The following is a 23,207-nucleotide window of genomic DNA, read 5'->3' on the forward strand; positions in this document are numbered from 1 at the left end:
CATTCATCAGTCAATGGACACTTGGGCTCTCTCCATAATTTGGCTATTGTTGATAATGCTGTTCTAAACACCAGGGTGCATATACTCTTTGAATCTGTATTTTCATATCCTTTGGGTAAATATCTAGTAACACAATTGCTGGATCATAGGGTAGTTATATTTTTAACATTTCGAAGAACCCTCATATTGTTCTCCATAATGGCTGGTCCAGTTTGCCACTACCAATAGCGCAAGAGTGTCCCCCTTTCTCTGCAACCTTGCTAACACCTATTGTTTCTTGTGTTGTTAATTTGAGCCATCCTGACAAGTGTTAAGATGGTATCTCATCATGGTTTTGATTTGTATTTCCCTGATATGAGTGATGTTGAGCATCATCTCATGTGTCTGTTAGCCATCTGGATGTCATTTGTCATTGTCATGGAAAAGTGCCTATTCATGTCTTTTGCTCATTTCTTAACTGGATTATTTATTTTTGGGGTGTTGAGTTTGGTAAGTTCTTGGTAGATTTTGGATACGAACCCTTTATCACGTATGCCATTTGCAAATATCTTCTCCCATTCTGTAGGCTGCCTTTTAGTTTTGTTGATTGTTTCTTTCACTGTGCAGAAGCTTTTTATTTCGATGAAGTCCCAATAGGTCATTTATGCTTTTGTTTCCCTTGCCTGAGGTGACATGTCTAGTAAGAAGATGCTATGGATGACGGTCAAAGAGGTTTCTAGGATTTTGATGTTTTCCATCCCACATTTGGATCTTTAATCCATTTTGAATTTATTTTTGTGTATGGTGTAAGAAAATGGTCCAATGTCATTCTTCTGCATGTTGCTGTACAGTTTTCTAAGATAACTTGTTGAAAAGATTTTTTTTTTCCATTGGATATTCTTTCCTGCTTTGTCAAAGATTAGTTAACCATATAGTTGTGGGCCCATTTTTGGGTAGTCTATTCTATTCCATTGATCTATGCATCTCATTTTGTGCTAGTACCATACTCTCTTAACGACTACAGCTTTGTAATATAGCTTGAAATCCAGAATCACAATGCCTCCAGTTTTGTTTTTCTTTTTTAGAATTGCTCGGCTATTTGGGGCCTTTTGTGGTTCCATACAAATTTTAGGATTGCTTGTTCTAGCTGTGTGAAAGCACTGGTGATCTTTTGATGGGGATTGGTATTAAATGTGTAGATTGCTTTGGGTAGCACAGACATTTTATCAATGTTTGTTCTTCCAATCCATGAGCATGGAATGTTTTTCCATTTCTTTGTGTCCTCTTCAATTTCTTTAATTCTATATTTTTCAGAGTGCAGATCTTTTATTCCTTTAGTTAGATTTATTCCTACGTATCTTATTGTTTTGATGCAATTGCAAATTAGATCAATTCCTTGATTTCTTTTTCTGCCGCTTCGTAACAGTTATACAGAAATGAAACAGATTTCCATGCATTGATTTTATATCCCACAACTTTGCTGAATTCATGTATGAGTTCTAACAATTTTTGGTGGAGTCTTTCAGGTTTTCTGCATAGAGTATTATGTCATCTACAAATAGTGCAAGTTTGACTTCCCTTGCCAATGCAGCAAGGGAGGAAGGGTCCTTAACCTACAAGGAAAGACAGATCAGGTTCACAGCAGATTTGTTCACAGAGACTTGGCAGGCCAGAAAGGAGTGGAAGCAAATACATTCAAGATGATGAATGGGAAAAATATGCAGCCATGAATTCTTTATCCAGCAAGGCTATCACTGAAAATAGTAGGAGAGATAAGAGTTTCCCACACAAATAAAAACTAAAGGAGTTCATGACCACCAAACCAGCCCTCAAGAAATTTTAAGGGGGACTTTGAGTGGAGATAAAAAGACCAAATGCAACAAAGAATAAAAAGGACAAGAAAACATCACTAGAAACACCAACTCTCTATATAACACAACGGGACTAAATTCATATCTCTCAGAAATAATTCTGAATGTAAATGGACTAAATGCACCAATCAAAAGATATAGGGCATCAGAATGGATTTAAAAAAAAGAAGATCCTTCTATATGTTGCCTACAAGAGGCTCATTTTAGACCTAGTCTCCATGTTTCTAATAAAAATTCTGTCTTGCAGGTCATTGTTCCCTTATGGTAATGAATCTGCGTGCTTTCAGGATTTATATTATGTCTTTTGTATTCAGCATTTTAACATTCATTTCTTTGGGTTTACCCTGCCTGGAGTTGGCTCAGTTCCTTGAATCTATAGATTTATGTATTTCAGTTTCAGATGTTCCATTTGCAGTATAACAAAGATCAAATACAAAGGAATAAATGAAATAAATATGTGAAGCCTATAGAAGATAAATGTTAAAACACCCATGAAAGACAGAAAAGTGGTTTTCAAAAAAGGTAAAGACAATTCTCTTTTCTTAGATGGAGTCAACATCCTTTTTTTTTTTTTTTTTTTTTTAGATTTTATTTATTTATGTATCAGAGAGAGAGGGCGAGAGAGCAAGCACAGGCAGACAGAGTGGCAGGCAGAGGCAGAGGGTGAAGCAGGCTCCCTGCAGAGCAAGAAGCCCGATGCGGGACTCGATCCCAGGACGCTGGGATCATGACCTGAGCCGAAGGCAGCTGCTTAACCAACTGAGCCACCCAGGCGTCCCTGGAGTCAACATTCTTAAGATGCAGTTTTCTCTAAATTGATTTATAAATTCATGAAATTTCAATAAAGACACCAAAAAGGTATTTAATGAAGCTAGAAAAATCTAATACTAACATTCATATAAAAAAATAAACATACAGAAATAACCAGGACCACACAGAAAGAAAGATTTGGGAGTCTAGCTGTAACAATCTTTAAAATATACCATTAAAACTGACATAATTTAAAATGTATTATCATATGCATAGAAAAATAAAACACTGGCAATAAATATAAAACCATAAATAGATCCCAAATATACTTATTCAGTATATGATAAAGGAGGCATGTCCAATCATTAGGAAAAGCATAGGCTTTTTAATAAATGATGATGGTATAACTGGGTAGTCATTTGGATAAAGATAAAATTAGATCCACATCTCACATGATAACAAGAGTAAACTGCAAACGGATTAAGGACCTAAACATTAAAAAGGAAACCATACAAGTCTCAGAAGGCAACATGGGTGCATTCCTCTTTAAATTCAGTATAAAGTAAGTCTTTCTAACTATGTTTCAAAATTCTAAGACAATAAAAGGTTGATATATTTGGCTTTGTTGAAATTAAAATATTTGTATGCCTTAAAAATCATAAAAACAAAGTCAAAAGGTAACACACACAATGAAAGAATATATTTGTATCATATACTACATGGATTGATACCTTTAATATATATGGGACATAGGATCAACACCCTAATGGACAAATGGGAAAAGGACATGACAATGTAACTAATGGCCAATATTATAACAACTTAAGCAATACAAATAAATAATGATATAACTGCTGAATGATCTTAAGATTAAATTTAAATATACATTAGTACATACAAATACATATTAAAAACTGAATAAATAAATGGTGACAAAAAATAGATACTCCTTTAAGAATAATTGCAATTAAAAAATATAAAAAGGAAAGAAGGAAATAGAAAACCACTATTAGGCAAATACCAATAGTCATAACGGTCTCAGACAAGATTCACTGACAAATGGTAAAATAAACAGGCAAAAATTTTTAGAGAAGGAAAATATTTGCAGAGTCACAAAATACCTCCCCCCCCAAAAAATACCTCCCCCAAGATATTTATTACAAAATGAAGAAACTTGTAATTTCATTATAGTAAAAAAATTCAGCATATATTCAACCTTAACTAATTTATGAAGGTTAAAATCATAAATAAAACATCAAGAACATGACCATGTTGATTTGACACACTGAAAAGGACCCATCACTTCCACGGTGTTCTTGGCAAAAATGTAGAGCCACATTCTAATCATAAGAAAACATCAGACTGAAAAAAGAAGAACGTCTTATAAAACAACACTCTGGCATGTTTAAAAAGGTGTCAAGGCCATAAACCAAGGAAAGATGGAGGAATTATCCTAGGAAAGGGCTGACTACAAAGACAAGGGAGCTAACTACATGTGTTACCCCAGACTGGAACCTGAGACAGGAAAGGAATATTAAAAAGAAAGCTGATGGAAACTGAATAAGGTCGGTAATTTCTTTAAAAATATCATACCAACATTGTTGCCTGTTTTTGATAATTGTACTGTGGTTACATAAGATGTTAACAGAGGAAGATAAAAGGTATCTGAGAATTCTATGTACTATTTGTGCAGTTCTTTTGTAAGTCTAAAGTGCAATACAGGAAAGTTTTAAAAAGCATTTTACAAAAACTGTCCTAATAGTGACAGAAAGCAATTCAGTGTTACCGGAGGGTCAGGGAAGCAGGGAAAGGACTAAATACCCAGGGGCACAAGAGAACTGTTTTGGATGTTGAAAATATTCTATATCACAATTGTGTTCATAGTCACAGGACAGTATTTAGTTGCCGAAACTCACTGAATTACGTACTTACAGTGGTAAAGTTTTGTTTTATGTAAATTACACCTCAATCCAGCAGACAAAATAAAAAATTTCGTATATAAATACAATCTTTAAAAACACATGTTGGGTTGCAATTGCAATATAAGCAGAATGGAGAAACATCAAATAAGATTATATATGCTCTTACCAGATTAATTAACTGTGTGTGTACCACATCTTCTACCAAAAGTGCCGTTTCATGAAGAGGCCTCCTAGCATCACCTAAAGAAAACCTGTCAAAAAAAAAAAAATTAAGCATACCAATATTAAAGACTGTAAAACTAAGAAAGGCAAAAAGTGAAAGATATTGATTATCATAATCTGTTAATAAAGTACAAATTTTTCTCTCAAATAACAGAGTGGATGTACAATTCTCTATGGACAAAGAATTACATCTCTCCCAAACAAGCTTCAACTTCCAAAGAGAAAACAGTGGTTAGCTATGCTATTGCTTGATCTCTGTAGTCGTTTTTAAGGGCACTTACTCTTTCAAATGGAGAATATTAACAACTACCTCATAATATTGGCCACTAGAAAACCAGGTTACTGTATCTAAAGTACTAATAAAGTAACATACTAATAGCCATTTTGAAAATTATAAAAGCAAGCAATGTAATTAAACAAGTAATGTAATTAAGATGAAAATCTTCTTAGAAAAATGTATATAAATGCCATAATTTATCATTTCTAATTATATACAAGCAGATTGTCAAGAATGGATTATTGATCTTAAAAGTGCTTTTCTCAAGTTTCATATATAGACCAGATGTGCAGAGAATCCCTTCCTGGTAAATGACATTTGAAAGTGCACAATACTATATTAACAAATTAGTTTGCTTTAATCAGTTTGCTTTAACCAGTAGTGTGGGAGATAAAACAGAAGGCTGATAAGATGAGAAAATCAGTTTCCCTGGATACGAGAGCCCTGGAACCAAAATTTATTCTGAAGGCATCTAATTATTCATAGTAGTCAATAATCTGGATTTTGTCAAGTGTTGTATTCAAGATATAGCAAAGAACGCTGGGACCACAAACAAGGCAGAAAATCAGTTTGAGGAACCAAATGCATAGTGATATCTGGTATGTGTGAAAGCACTTTGCCTATCTTGCCTGAGGCTACAGGTGAAAGAACAAAAAATGTAATGCTGGTCTGAGGACAGACAAATGGAACAGAATAGAGAGCACAGAAATAAAACTTTACATTATGTACAACCGATTTTTGATAAGGGAACAACCAAGCTGTAAGAGATAGTCTTTTCAACAACTGATGCAGGGAAACAAGATATCCACATGCAAAAGAATGAAGTTGGATTCTAACCTTGTACCATATATGAAAATAAACTCGAAACAGATCAAAGACCTAAATTAAAAAGCTAAACTATAAAACTCTTAAAATAAAACTGGGAAATCTTCATGACCTTGGATTTGGCAAAGGTTTCTTAACTAGGACACCAAAATAACAGGCAACAAAAGAAAATATAAATAAATTGGAATTCATCACAATTACAAACCTTTTATACATCAAAGGATAAGATGGTGAAAAGACAACCCACATAATAGTAAAATATTTGAAAATCATAGATGAATAACCAGAATATATTTATAAAACTCTTATAACACAACAATAAAGAAAACAATCCCAATTTTAAAATGGGTAGTGGACTTGAACAGATACGTCTCCAATGAAAATATACAAATAGCCAACAGCAAATGAAAAGATCCTCATATAATCAGTCATTAGAGAAATGCAAATCAAAACCACATTGAGTTGCTACTTCAAACCCAGAAGAATGGCTATTACCAACAAAATGGAAAATACTAGCTAGGATACAGAGAAACTGGAAACACTGTACATTGCTGGAGAAAATGCAAAATGGTATAGCCACAGTGGAAAATAGTTGGGTGGTTCTGTAAACACAGAATGAGTTTTTGACCTAGAAATTCCACTCCTGAGTATATACCTCCAAATTAAAATTGAAAACAAGGATTCAAACAGGTATGTATACACCAATGATCATAGTAGCTACATTATTCAGAATTGTCAAAAGGTAGAAATAACCAAAATCTCCATTAACCAATGAACAAATAAAACATATACATACAATGGAGTATTATTCAGCAATAAAAAGGAAAGAGGTTCTGATACATATTCCTGCATGAATGAACTTTAAAAACAGTATGCTAACTAAAATAAGCCAGACAGAAGTGACAGCAGTTGTATGCTGCGACTTATATGACTTATCTGGAATAAGAAAATTCGTAGAGATAGAAAGTAGACTAGAGGAACACAAAGGGATTGGAGAGTTTTTGCTTAATGTGTAGAGAGTTTGCCTGGGATGAAAGAACTTCTAGATAATAAACAGTGATGATGACAGCACATTTTGAATGTATTTAAAGTCAGAGAACTATATAGTTAAAAGTAAGTAAAGAGGTAAATTTTAAGTGATATATGTTTTACCACAATAATTAATATGGATGAAAAAAATTAACCAGACTAGATTCAGCTATAAAGATAATTAGGATTCAGAACAGCGTATCTTAGGAAATTACCCATAACACATCGTGGGTAATAACAAAATACCATGATCAATGTTGTGACAAATATGATGATACTGTGGTGAAATGGATAAATTTCTATAAGAAAAATACAAATGGTCAAAGCTGACTCAAGAAGAAATAAAAAACCTGAATAGTTTTATAAATTTTAAAGAAATTAAATCAGTAGTAAAAAATCAAAACCCAAACAAAACCAAAGCAAACAAAAACAAACCACCTTACCTCATCTGTAATTTTGTACCCAACATGCAAAGAATAGATTATTCTAATTTGATACAACTTTTAAAAAGAATACAAAAAGATAGATACTCCCTAATTCATATATTTAGGCTAGTATAACCTGGGTTTCAGAAGTAAAAAAGCAAGAAAGAAAGTAAAATTACACATATATTTTACTCATGTACATAAACTGAAAAAATCATAATTAAAGGGCTTGAATAAAACAAAAGGTAGAATGAGGAAGAATTTATTTTCCCTCCTATCTGCACCTATGACCTCTCGGGAGCTCTTCATGATTAATTAACAGAAAAAGAGAAGACTCAGGCCCTGGTTTACATACCAACTGCATGATATGTAGGCACCACCCAAAAGTTAACAGCCTGGAGCACTGCAGTCCCCTTCTGGAACATCACTTAAAGATAGCAGCGAAGGGAAATTCTCCCAATGGGAAGAACTCCCAATGGGAAGAATAGAACCCTGTCATCACTCAATGGGGCTCATGAACAAAGTGGTCATGGTGGGAGGGATGGAGGATATGCAGTGCCCAGTGACATGGACTTCCACTAATCAATGCCATCATTGTTATAGCCCCTGCTTAGTGCCCATCTGTCAGCAGCAAAGATCAACACTGAGTTTCTGAACTTGCTCCATCCCCCAGGGTGATCAGCTATCCTCCTTGCAACAAGCTGATTACATTAAGACCACTCCCATCCTGAAAATGAAAGGGTATGATTCTTACTAGAATAGACATTTACTCTGGATATGGATTTGCTGTCCCCACATGCAATGCCACTGCCAAAACTACCATCTGTGGACTTACAAAATGCCTATCTGGTGTCATGGTACTCCATACAGCAATGTTTGTGATCAAAAAACACTTTTCAGCAAAGGATGGGGTGTACTGGGTCTATGCTCAAAGAATTCATGAGCACTAGTCTTGACATGTTCCCCACCATTATGAAGTAGCTGGTTTGACTGAATAGTGGGAATGGCTTTTGAAAATCCAGTTACAATGCCAACTAGGTGGAAATACCTTGTAGAACTGGGACAAAGTTTTCCAGAACACTTACACATCCTGTGAATCAACATCCAGTATATGGTGCTGTTTCTCCCACAAATAGGATTCACAAATCCAGAAATCAAGGTGTGGAACAGTAGTGGCAGCATACATTATTATCCATAAAGACCCACCAGCAAAATTTTTGCTTCCAGTTCCCATGACCTTATGATTTGCTGGCCTTGAAGTCTTTTCCAGAGGGAGGAATCCTTTCACATTTATTCCACTGACACAACAATTATTCCATTGAAATGAAACTTTAAGACTGTAGCTCAGTCACTTTGGATTCTTCATGCTTCTGAGTCAACAAGCAAAGAGGGAGTTACTGTGCTAGCTGGGATGAGTGATGTTGACTACCAAGTGGAGACTGGACTGGTTTGCCACAGTGGAGGTAAGGAAGAGTATGTCTGGAATACAGGAGATCTCTGAGGAGATCTCTTAGTATTACCATGCCCTGTTATTAAAACCAATGGAAAATTACAACAACCCAAACCAGGAAAGGCTATTAATGACCCAGATCCTTCAGGAATGAAGGTTTGGGTCATTCCACCAGGTGAGAAGCCACAACCAGCTGAGGTGCTTGCTGAAGGCAAAGAAAATACAGAATGGGTAGTAGAAAAGGGTAGTTACTTATACCACCTAGTCACATTACAAGTAATAAAAACAAGGACTGCAATCATTATTTCCTCATTTTGTTATAAAAACGTGTGTGTTTGTGTGTGTGACTACTGGGCAAATATTATTGTTTCCTTCCCTTCCTTTTTCCCTTATCATGTAACATAAAATGTAATGGATTAGTAACATAATATTTAAATATTATTAATTTTACATCATAGTAAATGTAAAAACTTGAATTTAAGTTTAAATTTAAGAATTAATCTCATCTTCTGGGAAATGTGTTAACATATTTTCAGTTGTACAGTGGATAACTGTATCAAGTTTGGCAAAATTATGACCTCGTTATTGTCTTTATTTGGAGATAAAGAATAGTTTAAGGAGATGTATATGAGTGTCAAGGTGACATGGGATAATGCTTAATTTTATATCTTAACTTGACTGGGCTAAGAGTACCTAAACATTTGGTTAAACATTTATCTGGACATGTCTGTGGAAGTATTTCTGAAGGAGATTAGTTGCTTGAGGCAAACTGCCCTCTCCAACATGGGTGGGCTTCATCCAATCTGTTGAAGGCCTGGAAAGAACAAAAGGCAGAGTAAGGGAGAAACACTCCCTCTGCCTATCTTCAAATTGGACCATCAGTCTTCCACTGTCTTTGAACTCACACTGGGACTTAAACCATCAGCTCTTTGCTTCTCAGGTTTTCATATTGTTTACTCCTCTGCTCCATTTTGGTTTTTGAATTTCACAATGTACATCTTTTTACTTTATGTATTATTAACAAATTATTATGCTGGGTCACTATTTCTACTACTTTTGTCTTTTAACCTTCTACTAGATGTATGAATGATTTACTTACCACCACTGAAACATTTGAGTACTATGAATTTAACTGGTGGAATTTGTACTTTTGTATGTTTTCCAGTTACTAATTATTATTCTTTCATTTCTGCTTGAAGGAGTCTCTTGAACATTTCTTTCAAAGCTAGTCTAATGGTCATGAACTCCTTCAACTTTTGCTTCTCTGGAAAACTCTATTTCTCCTGCAGTTCCTAAGGTCAATGTTGCCAGGTCAACTATTCTTGGTTGCCAAATGCTTTCTTTCAGCACTTTGATTATATCATGCCACTTCCTTTGGGTCTGCAAAGTTTCTGTGAAAAAAAAATTGCTAACAGTCTTGTGGGGGTTCCTTCATATATAACAAGTTGATCTGTGGATTTTAAGGTTCTTCCTTTGTCTTTAACCATTGACAATTTAATTATAATGTGTCTCAGTTTGGGTTTCTGGATTTATCTGATTTGGAATTCTGTGGGCATCCTGAATCTGAATATCTGTTTCTTTCCCTTGGTTATAAAATTTTTCAGCCATTATTTCTTCAAATAAGCTTTTTACCCCCTTTCTCTCTTCTCCTCTGGTACCCTTATAATACAAATATTGGCCTGATTGATGGCATCTTCAGTTAAAGTATCTTTATTCTTTTTTACTCTTTTTTCTTTTTGCCCTCTGATTAGATAAATTCCACTGCTCTGTCTTCAAGTTCACTGATCCTTTCTTAGGGTTCATCTAGTCTGCTATTAAACCCTTCTACTGAAATTTTCAGTTCAGTTATTATATTCTTTAACTCTATGATCTCTGTTTTGTATTTATTAATATTTTCTACCTCTTTGTTAAAATTCTCACTTTATTACTGCATTGTCCTCTTTATTTCAGTGAGCACCTTTATGACCATTATTTTGAATTCTTTATCAGGTAAATCACTTATCTCAGATTCTTGGATTTTATCTTATAATTTTGGTTAGAACATTTCTTTCTCTTTCTCCATTTCCCTTCATTCTCTTTTCTGATTTCTATGCATTAGATAAAATAGCCACCTCTCCCAGTCTGGACAGAATAGTCTTCTGTAGGGAATGAACCTTATTACTCAGCCCTAGTTCTTGACTGTCTCTCTAAATATAACCTTCTTCATTCTTAGAGACTCCTAGTCACTTAGGTAGGCCAAGAACTATCAGTGTCCCATAGAAGAAGATCTCAGTCAGCACACTGATTTAGGCTGATTGGAAGCTAGACCCCAAGGCCATATATTTTAAAGTATTCAAAGAGGGTTCCCTTAAGAAATTACTAGTAGATGCATATTTCTCTCTGTTCCCTCTGTGCTGAGCCCTGGGGTGATAGCTGGTTGAAAAGTATTTCCTTGCTTGCTAATGTCCCATGGAAATGGCAACTCAAGATTTGTTGGCCACCACTGCCAGATCAAGAGATGCCTCCCTTAGGCAACAGCCACAAAATCCAAGTCACCAAATGTGTGCAAGAGCTCTTTGCAGGTTGATACTCTTGAATTAGATCTGGCCAGAAAGAGAATGCAGAGAGCTCCCCAGTCTGTGGGGAGGTTCACAACCAGCCACTAGATATGTACCAAATTAGAAACCTGACCCTTAATCAGTAGTTTTTAAGATATGCAAATAAGGCCTCTTTCCAGGAAAGATGAGAAATGGACATTTCTAACTACTGTCTCTGTGCTGACCCTTGGGGGAAAAAGTCAGTTAAAAACTTTATTTTGGGGGACCCAGAAATGCAAGCCCCAGTGGCCATCACAGCCAGCATGTCCTTTAGATGGCAGTCCCTATTGTGGTAATTATTTCACAATACATGTAAATACAACCTTAAACTTATACAGTGATGTATGTCAATTATTTCTCAATAAAAATGGGGAACAACACCTGCAGCCTGAAGATCAGGATTCTCATTTGGCACATGCCTGCAGTATTCCCTCTGCCCCACTGTGGTTCACCAGTATCTCCATGAAAGGAGCATAAGCACATATCTAGTCATCCAGCTTTTGTGACTGCCATCTAGAGGACACACACACACACAAAAACCAACCCAAAGAGGTCTGCACCAAGACATAAGGTAAATAAGATGGCCGAAAGTAGTGATAAAGGAAGAATTTTAAAAGCAGCAAGAGAAAGGAAAGAAGTGACATACAAGGGAAACCCCATAAGGTTATCAGCAGGTTTTTCAGCAAAAACTTTGCAAGCCAGAAGGGAGGAGCATGATAAATTCCAAGGGCTAAAAGGAAAAAATCTACAGCTAAAAATACTCTATCCAGCAAGGCTTTCATTCAGAATAGAAGGAGAGATAGAAGTTCCCAGAAAAACAAACGTTAAAAGCAAACTAGCCATGCCCCTGTCACACATGCCATCAGCCTATGGGTCCCAAATTCACAGTCCAGCCGCCCTCCTGCCCTAGTGAGCATGCACGGCCTGTCACCTGCTCAATGCCAAGTCAACATGCCTTCTTCACCTCAGATTGATGAGAACTCAAACTGACACTCTTTCCCTCAAATTTCACCCCTTGAGCTCATTTGTGCACAAAAATGGGCACAATTATAGTAGCAGAATGAAGCAACCCAGTGACACTAATTCTATGGAATATATAATGGAGAAAAGGAGTATGCTAGGCTGAGAACATTTCCAACAAGCACATCAAAGGACAATACATACAGCATGATTCTGGTTCCTAAAAGAAACAAACCCAGGAAAAATAAAACGAGGCAAAATCAGAGAGGGAGAAAACCATAAGAGACTCTTAATCCAGGAAACAAACTGAGGGTTGCTGGAGGAGAGGTGGGTGGGGGATGGGGTAACTGAGTGATGGGCATTAAGGAGGGCACATGATGGAATGAGCACTGGGTGTTATATGCAACTGATTAATCACTAAACTCTACCTCTGCAAAAAGTAATACACTGTTAATTAACTGAATTTAAACTTAAAAAAATGGAAACCTCCCCCCAAAAGAATGCAATTAGGCACCTTTCTGGGAAAGGCTGGGAGACAGGCCTTTCTGTCTGCTGCCACTTGGGAGTCCTGGCAACCCAGTTAAGAACTGTTCCTTTTTTGCTATCATCTTGTGGACAAAACCCAACTGGCTTTCAGAGTTAGTTGCTATGGGAGCCCATCCTTCAGGTGGAAGTATTAAAACTTGGGGCACTGGATATTGGATCCAAATCTTTTGCTCCTCAGGGACAAGCTAGTTCTGAATTCCTACCTAATTATGTGTCACAGTGCCAAGATGGGGTTTATAGCGAGTATGTCTCACCCATTCCTTCCTGTTTAAAATAGATTTTTTTTAAAAATCTCATTTGCTTAGCATACGGGAGTTGCTCAGCTGGTTTCTGAATTTTGTTCAATGGGAATTTTTCTGTGTATAGTTGCGGATTTGGAGTGTTCATGGAAGGAGGTAAGTTCAAGAGGCTCCTATGCCACCACCCTAGACTGGAGTCTTGGAATTCTTTTTTTTTTTTTTTTTTAAAGAGTTTATTTATTTATTTGACAGACAGAGATCACAAGTAGGCAGAGAGGCAGGCAGAGAGAGAGGAGGAAGCAGGCTCCCCGCTGAGGAGAGAGCCCGATGTGGGGCTCGATCCCAGGACCCTGGGATCATGACCTGAGTCAAAGGCAGAGGCTTTAACCCACTGAGCCACCCTGGCGTCCCTGGAGTCTTGGAATTCTTAGGCTTTCTACTGACACTAAAATTTATACCACTTGTTTTCCTGGATCTCATGCCTCTGGATTCAGATTGTAACTTATATCATCAGCTCTCCTGCTCCTTGGACTGGAAATACTATTGGCACTCCTGTGCCTCCAGCTTGGTGACTACAGATCTTAGGACTTCTAGCTGCCATAAGTGTACAGCAAATTCATTCTAATAAATCACTTTCATACACATGTATACAAACACACATGTACGAACCCTACTGGTTCTGTTTCTCTGCAAACAGGAAAATATGCCCAGGAAAACAAGAGTGGAACACATATCTACTAATGATAATAATTAACTAAAATATGAGAAGAAAAAAATTATCTGATCATCTCAACATATACAGAAAAATCACTCAGCAACTATACATGATGAAAATTTTAGCAAACTTGGACTAAAAGGCATTTTTTTTTCATCTGATTAAGACAATCTACCAAAAACCATATAGGAAACTCATATACTCAGACACATTCATACTCTTTGAAATTCATACCAGTATCAGGACTCCTACTACCCTACTTTCATACAGGTATCACATGCTTCTCAAGGGTTTACATTACACCATTTTGCTTATACAAAAGATCTATATTAGTACCTTTTTTTGCTAATTTAGAGACATCCAAAGAGGAAATTTGTGTTTATGACAAAGTAAAATTCATGTTCAGCATCTGGTTTACAATAGACTGTTATAAATGCAGGCCACATCCCAAACAGTGAGAGTTACACCATGAAGTTCCTTTCCCAGAGACTACACTCAGCATCTCAGCATCAGGCTGCCATAGCTTGGAACTGTGTCTACGAGCATATGTTCTTTATCTGGACTTATTTTGTATATTCACTAGTAAGATGTATTCAAAGGTATTAGAAAAGCCTAAGTGAGGTTATTTTTTCAGGTCTGGGAAAACTTAAAAAGTCTTCCATATAAGTTAATGGTAATTATGTCTTACTTTACACCATTTTGGCTTAGAAAGGTTTCAAAGGAACACTCTACTTTTGGATTGGGGGGTTGAGGGGAACTTACAATATTTAAGACTGTAGCCAGAACATTAAGAGAAGAAAACGTTTAAACTACATAAAGATTTAAAAAAGAATAAACTAAAGCACTCTTATTTACATATAATCTGGGTATCCAAATAAAAAATAATTGGAAAACAAACTATTTGATTTAATAAAGGAAGTTACTGGTATGTTTTTCAAATACAAGATCAATTCACAAATATCATCATCAACACAAAGGCAGAATGAACTCATTAAAACAGACAGCAGAGTGGTGTTTATAGGAGTCAAGGGTGAGGGAAATGGGGAGATGTTGCTTAATGGGTACAAACTTCTAGTTATATAAAATGAGTAAGTTCTAAGGACGTAACGTACACCATGGTGATTATAGTTAATAATATTATATTTTAAACTCAAAAGTTGCTAAGAGAGTAATTTTTAAATGTTCTCGCTGCAAAAAAGCAATGGTTATTATGTGACGTAATGAAGGTGTTAGCTAAAGCTATGTAATCATTTTGCAATTATTTGCATATCAAATCAACATGTTGTGCCCCTCAAACTTACTCAATATTATATGTCAATTATATCTCAATAAAGCTGGTGAACTTTTTTCAAAATGCAAAGGCAGGAAATGCAGTTAAAAAGAAATATAAACCGGTTCTAAACTTTTTATGAAAGAGCTAAGAGCCAAGAATAGTCAAGACACTTTTGAAGTAGAAGGATATGTCCTACCAGACTCATTATAAAGATATAGAATTAAGATAGTGTGTAACTGGTACAAGGACAAACAATAAACCAACAAAAACGGAAAGGAAGTAAAAGCCCACATTAGAAAGTAAGCTCCACAGTGGCAAAAATCTTGTTTTCATTGATATATATTCAGTAATAATTCTTTGAAATGCTGAACAAAGTTTCCCTTCCATTATTTAAATTATTTAGTATCTTACTAGACAAAAAGTACAAAGTTACCTAATGAAATTACTGACTCAAAGATAACAAATTCAATTCACATCTCTAGTAAAAAGAACACTTTAAAAATACTCCTTGTATTAATGTACATAAAATGTACAAATAATTATCAAATTTTACCTAATAAAAAGTTAAAAATTTTCTACTTGAAATCATCATTAGCATAAACATGTAAGCTACCTAAAACATGTCAAGTGTCTAAAACTAAGGATGAGATTTGATGAGTACTCTATTTTAATTTTCAAGATTATTAGTATCTCAGCTTTAATTCCACAGTTTTTCGCACATTACTTCTGCCAATTTTTTTCCCACACACAGAAAGCTAGAAATTGTCCTAGTGATTTTTGGAAAACAGAAATGAAAACCACCATACCTAGCCACAGTCCCTTCCTTTTTGCTCTGTAATGTATATAATATTTTAAAGTCACTTAAGGACAAAATCCAAGTAACTGACACTTACAAAAATCTTTTTTTTTTTTTTTCCATTAAAGACCTACCTTACTATTTCCTGATGCTGTGACTGACTTGTCCTGGGTCTGGTTCCAACAACTAGAGCCTGATAATCCATTCCTTCATATACTGCCTAGATGCCTCTAATAACACCAGTACTCTAGACCAGCCTCCACTAAATATCTTTCAGGAAACTGTCCTAAAAAGGCTATCCCTGCCCTGGTCTCCTGCAGTAACTTCACTGCTATAACACACGAGCCTCCATTTTAGGAAGGGCAGAACTTTAAGAACCATGGTCACAGCAAGCAGTTTAAGTCCAAAGCAATCCTGCTGGACTCTACCTAATAATGATAGTGGCAGAGTCACCCAAAGCCTACTTTCTCACCCAAAGAAGATTGGTTTGATTCAATTCCAGGATCAGATGCTTCAGTGAGGACTAGCTCACGCAGCTAGCTCTATAGTTCCCTCATTTGAGTGCATGATGAAAGTACGAAATAAGCAAATTATTTATGACGTAAAGTTGCACTCCTTATTATGTACATTTATACTCAGATACAGGAGGGTATATGCTGAATAAAACCATGGGATATTGTTCCAAAAGGAAGAAGAACTTAACACTCAGCCTTTCAGTATTTTTGTTATGTGTATGCCCAAAACAGTCTACAGTTGGGGGCTATCCTTCAAACAAACATCTATTAGAGAAAAAAAAAGACCTACTAATAGAAAGCATGTAAGATAAAATAGAAGAACTAGTTGCAGAGACACTTCCAAAACACAAAAAATACATTTTTAAAACTATACATTGACTATTACTATAGTCACTATGTGTTTTGAAAAAATAATGCTCTAGGTCAGCAGTTTTTGATATTAATTTTAAAAATAATTAAAAATCAAAAAAAGGAGGGAAGAAAGATGCCAGATATTTGTTATCTTACTCTAAGCTGAGCCCCACTTGACATTTTGTTAGTAATTCATGCCAAGATGCTTCCCAAGTATATTCTTCCACTACCTCTGTAAATTCTAAAGCATTATTCAGTTACTAAAATCTTTAGCTTCATTCCAAATCCTACATAGGATGTCCTCATAGACCCATAGTTCTTATACCCACTTACCCCCAAGAGTGAAAGGCAATGAACCCCAAATTCTTTTAATGGTTTTTTTTTTTTAAGATTTTATTTTATTTATTTGACAGAGAGAGATCACAAGTAGGCAGAGAGGCAGGCAGAGAGAGAGGAGGAAGCAGGCTTCCCGCCGAGCGGAGAGCCTGATGCGGGACTCGATCCCAGGACCCTGAGATCATGACCTGAGCTGAAGGCAGCGGCTTAACCCACTGAGCCACCCAGGTGCCCCTCTTTTAATGGTTTTAAACAGGAAAAAAAAAAACTTTTTGAGCAAGCACATACCGTATGAAATACTTCTCTCTTTAAACACATATATATATATACACACACATATATATATATACACACACGTATATATACACACAAGCATTTCAAAGAAGGTAAAAATAAAACAAAAGTTATTTTTAAAGTATTATTTATTGGCATGGGAAAGCTTTTTGCCTTGATTAAAAATATATGTATTTTTTTAAAGATTTTATTTATTTATTTGACAGGGTGGGGGAGAGAAAGAGAGAGAGATCACAAGCAGGAGAGCAGCAGGCAGAGGAGGAGGGAGAAGCAGGCTCCTTGCTGATCAGAGAGCCTAACCTTGGGCTTGATCACAGGACCCCGGGATCATGACCTGAGCCAAAGGCAACCACCCAGGTGCCCCAAAATATGTATTATAAGCACCACAAACACTTGCAATTTGCCTAGGACTAAGAGGTTCTCCAAGTTATTCGCTACCAAATAAATTAGCTTAATTAATACTAAAAGGTCATGACATGCTTCTTACAAAAAAAGACAAGCCAGAAGTTCCTTTTTTTTAAACGAATGAATGAATAATGAATAAAACTTGTATATTTACTTTCAATTACCCTAATTATTTCAGTACTTGGGTCCTAAAATAAAGAAACAAATAGCACATGGGAATCTATCCCTCCATTTGGAGATCATGATTTTCCATTCATGAAGCTGAGGACAAAGTTCATGACAGAGGATGAGGCACAGTTCTCCAGCTAAATCTCACTATAGTCCTTGCCTACATGCAAGAAAATGAACAGCATCTACTGAATAAGGGGCCAGAGATGTGAGCCCAGAAAAACAGAGTTCAGTGTCCATTATCAAACTAAGAAGATTACAGTAATTGCAGAAGTCCCACTCCATCCTGGCCATCAGCTGCAAAGAAGAGGAATTCAGTTACAATGAAAAGAAATCAGTCCAGGAGTCTGACGGCCTGGTTCTAGTTACACTCTGCCACTAAGGAGTACTGTAACCTTGGGCAAGTAACTTTTCTGGATGCCTCACTTCCTCGACAATGAAAGATTAGATTCATTATAAAGGTGCCTTTTCAGATATTTGATTTTGGTGTATGAAAGTAGCTGTAACCCTCCCATCATAACTTATTTCTTTAAGAATTATTAAAAATTATGTTCTATTTTGTAAGAAAATGATATCTTACTAAATTGAGTAAACTGGATAAAAATGATGATATGAAGAAAGAAGAAATACATTTTTTAAATGGGTAGCACAGAAAAAATTAAAAGAATAAAGCCAACTGGAGGAAGGGCAATAAGGCTACAACTTATTCCTTGTCCTGAATGTGGAAATAGTTCCCAAGAAATGTTCCACTGCCTCCTAAAGAAACTGGAAAACAATAACAACAACAAACCCCAAAATGCTAGGTAGTCTTCGTATTTAAGACATATTATTATTCTTCAGTATATTTAATGAGATTCACTTTTGAGTCTAAAATATTTATGTTCAAATTTTCAAGCCCTGATTAAGAATAGAGTGGCACAACTGAATAAATTAGAGGGACTGTTTAATTAAAAAGATAATTTCACAATGTATATGTGTATCAAGTCATCATACTGTGCATTTTAAAGATCTTACAACTTTACTTGCCAATTATGCCTCAGTAAAGCTGGGGCAGGGTGGTAGGGAAGAGATTGTGAAAAAGAAATCAAGGAGGTAATTTTTGGCGAAAATCTGTGACAGAGAGACTGCTGGCCAGTGCCGGAGAACATGAGACCCATAAGCAGATCAGCTCATTAAGTATCCAGAATCAAATAGAAAAGAAAAGGACAAAGACACGTTTCTTAACAGCCCTGTATGCTTCTTCTTGGATGCTGAGTTGCTTTCAGTACTTACCACTGGCTACAAACTCTAATGTGGTTAAATTATTCTGGATGCTGTGGTTAAGTAATTGCTGTGGTCTTGGGAGCTAGTTTTTTTTTTTTTTTATTACTTCTGGTTTTTTGGACGTTTTTCTAACTCAGGTAATTAACGTTACTTTGGAATGGACACTGTGTGACTACTGCTTGGTGTAAGAAGGCCCTGGGTGACTTTCTGTCCCCAAAAGAAAGTTTCCCTTTTCCCTTCAAACCACTTATTTGATTATACTTTTATAGGGTAGGTATTACTATAATACCCAGGAATTTCTCCTAACTGGAATTAGAGTGAATAGCAGGCTACAACCCTAACATACACTCTAGTCAGCTAACCTGGCACTAGACAGCACATGCAAACACAGACATCATACTGTTTATGTCATTCTTACCCAATATTTGTTGAGACTGATTTACCCACTGTCCAAAGGGGGGGGAGTGCAGATGTTTGACCACGAGCAGTCATTTAAGGCAATCAGACAATCATAAACACATGCAAATTATCCTTACTCTTCAATTTTTAATACATCTAACCTTCCTAAACTCTATAATTTTATCTACCTGTTTTTCAAAGAAAGAAATGAATTCACTTAACAACAGCTCTGAGAAATCCAAACTAATGAAGTAAATTAAAACATCAAATGAATACCTAAGATGACAGCTTTTTTAGCAGTGGTTTTTCTCATTGCTTGCTTGAATTTTTGTCAATTTCTCCACTCCCTTTACTAGCATACATTCATATATCATTTAAATGAAACTTGAGACTATTATTAGAATTTTATAATACTGCATGAAATAACTATAAATATTTGGAGATATAAGAAAAGCAAGATTATAAAATTCTTTATGATGTAAAATTTACAATACCAATGTGAAAAAATATGGGAATGTTAACTATCTTTGTTTAGAATAAAACAAGAGTTAAAACTTAGAAAAAGCAAATATTTAAATAATCTATATGAATTAATCAATCCACAAATTTTTATCAAGTGCCTATTACGTGTCAGGCACTGTTTCCAGTTGCTTAGAATACAAAAATGAATGAAATAGATTTTTAAAAAGTGGGGTTTATATTCCAATGAGGAAAGGATGCAAGAAACACTATATATAACAAGTTTCCAAATAAAAGATTTGTACATTAAAAAGACCACGTAGGAAAAAAGAAAACATCGAATCAGGAAATGGAAAGTGAGGGAAAAGGGAAGGGAGGCAGTGTGAAATATTAAAATGGACATTTTACTGATTTTTAGTTTTTTACTGAAAGAAATGGCCTTAAGAAATGGGAAAGTGAAAAGATAAGTTAGAAAACTTTGTAAAAATCAAAGACTCACCTAGGAAAGCTAATCTAGAATTACCAGAGCACAAAGCATGGAATGTAAATCTGAATTCACAAAAGCAGCAAAATATCCCTATAAATTTCTTCTAAAAATTCATAGAGTCATTTCTCTTATATATCTTAAATGTTTTTTTTTTTTAAAGATTTTATTTATTTATTTGAGAGAGAGAGACAGTGAGAGAGAGCATGAGCGAGGAGAAGGTCAGAGAGAGAAGCAGACTCCCCATGGAGCTGGGAGCCTGATGTGGGACTCGATCCCGGGACTCCAGGATCACGCCCTGAGCCGAAGGCAGTCGTCCAACCAACTGAGCCACCCAGGCGTCCCTATCTTAAATGTTTTTAAAAATTCTTTTATCTGACTACACCTGACACACAATGTTACATTAGTTTCAGGAGTACAACACAGTGATTCAATATCTCTGTATACATTATGCAATGTTCAACACACTTGTCACCATATGACACCCATTATAATCCCATTGACTGTATTTCCCATGCTGTATCTTTTATTTCCACGCTTATCCATTCCAGAACTGGAAGCCTGCATCTTCCACTGATATATCTTATATTATTGAGAAGGAAATATCCCAAGTTCAAACCCTAATGCATAAAAGCCAATGTCGATAAGCACTCCTGACATGAGGAACAGGAAAGACAGTAAAGGAGAAGTGTATCAATCACTGAATTTTAGGTCAGGGCAGGACCCAAAAGATTATTTAACCCATTCTCCTGTTTTAAAAAGAAGGAAAATAGAGATCAGAGAGGCTAAATAACCATCTCAGGGTCACAAACCACTCACAGGCAAAAGCTAGGTCTTTTGTTTTGTCCAGAACTCTTTTTCCACAATACCATGTTAAATGTGCAAAAACTGTAACAAACTAGACAAATTAACCTTAAATGCCCATTTATCAAAGATTAAGATTAACAAAATAATTTTAAAAAGGGAACCTGGTGCAATTACTTTGTATAACTAAATTTTTTAAGGCTTTTAGAGAGATACATCATAGCATCAAGAAAGTTCTTTTGGTCCCTGAGGCCCTGAAAATATTTAGTAATACAAGGACTTTATCTCATTATTGCTGAAATTTAAGTCAAAAATTAACATTCTATAACATTGGATATAGATACACTATAATCACGAGTTTCACCCAAATTTTTAAGCACATTTCATGGACTGGGAATCAGAGATTCAAGAAAGTTAAGAGATTTGCCCATGGCATTAGCAAATGGTAAGCTTCAGAATTACATGCTATGATGTGAGACAGTCACTTAGAGATAGGGGAATTTGCACTACACAGGTATTTAGCAAATTGGCAAAAGGGAAAAATGTGTATCAGCACTTCCCAAATTGATGTTGGCCAGAAAAAAAAGTATTCTGTAGTTACAGGCATGCCAGAAATGCCTGATGACTTATTCTTCTCTAGATTTCCAACACATTTCATGAAATACTAAGAAATTCTGCAGGAAAGAAACTTTTGGTTTTCCACGTACTTACTGTGTACGCAATCGTTTTTCTAAGCCCACTTAGTTATACACCTCTGAAAATCATTTCAAGAAATGCTGACATAAGCAAAACAAACAAACAAAAATCTCCAAAGTGACTGAAGAACTTTAGTGATGGGATTCCAAATGAGCAGCAGCCTAAAGTGTTGGGAACTTCAAAGTTTTCCAGTTTTAAACAATGAGATGATGCTGGTGCAGATAATTAAATCATTTTTTTAAAAAATTGTTTACTTACTCACCAGGTATTTACTGTTTGTCTTTATCATGTCAGGCACTGAATTTTACAGTAGCCAAGAATTTCTCTTTTAAGATTTTATTTATTTATTTGACAGGCAGAGACCACAAGTAGGCAGAGAGGCAGAGAGAGAGAGGAGGAAGCAGGCTTCCCGCTAAGCAGAGAGCCAGATTCGGGGCTCGATCCCAGGACCCTGGGATCATGACCCGAGCTGAAGGCAGAGGCTTAACCCACTGAGCCACCCAGGTGCCCCAGTAGCCAAGAATTTCTAAAGTTCCCACAAATTAAGGATTTTTATGTAGCCATGGTAATCAGCCACCAGAAGTATTAAAGCTTGTCAGGGGAACATGTGACAATGGCAGCTCCCCACTCCGAAAGCCAAATCAAGAAGAGACTTACTCCAATACACTTGCCTCTTGAGTGCCAACTAGTCCACAACAGTCCCATCCGGGTAACCTGTCTTCTACAGATGATGTCAAGCTCCAGAACACCACTGCTTCCTGAAAACTCTATGTAAGATCAGCTGTCCCCCCTGCTGAGAGACTGTGCCTTTCTTTTAGGATAAGAAACAAACAGCTATCTCTACTTCAGGCATGGAATGATGGACCTACTATGCTTTTACACGCATCTGAGGAAGTCTGCTCTCATAAGCCTGTGAGTCCGAACCTCCTCCTGTCTTTTTTCCCTCTTAACTTACTCCGGAAGATTTCAAAATCAACAGAAATCCTGAAATTAACAGTACAAAGGACACTATATAGCTTTCACTTAGAATCACCAACTGTTAACATTTTGGCACATTTGCTTTCTCTCAAAATTATACATGCACACACAATTTATATACATATAAACATATACGTACATACTTGTTGGTTTATCTATATTTTTCCTTGAACAGCAAACATTTTTTTTGAGTGTCTCAC

The 23,207-nt window shown here is 35.9% G+C and overlaps 1 protein-coding gene across 2 annotated transcripts in view; it reads right to left on the reverse strand.

The window, feature by feature from the left end:
- SUPT3H (SPT3 homolog, SAGA and STAGA complex component) overlaps positions 1-23,207 on the reverse strand; it is a 524,138-nt gene that overhangs the window by 252,103 nt on the left and 248,828 nt on the right. For both annotated transcript variants that reach the window (XM_044252039.1, XM_044252029.1), the window contains exon 3: positions 4,689-4,773. In XM_044252039.1, the coding sequence (XP_044107974.1) occupies positions 4,689-4,773 (85 nt within the window). The remainder of the gene's footprint in view (positions 1-4,688; positions 4,774-23,207) is intronic.

The sequence above is a fragment of the Neovison vison genome, chromosome 1 (assembly GCF_020171115.1).
Source record: "Neovison vison isolate M4711 chromosome 1, ASM_NN_V1, whole genome shotgun sequence".
Classification (NCBI taxonomy): Eukaryota; Metazoa; Chordata; class Mammalia; order Carnivora; family Mustelidae; genus Neogale; species Neogale vison.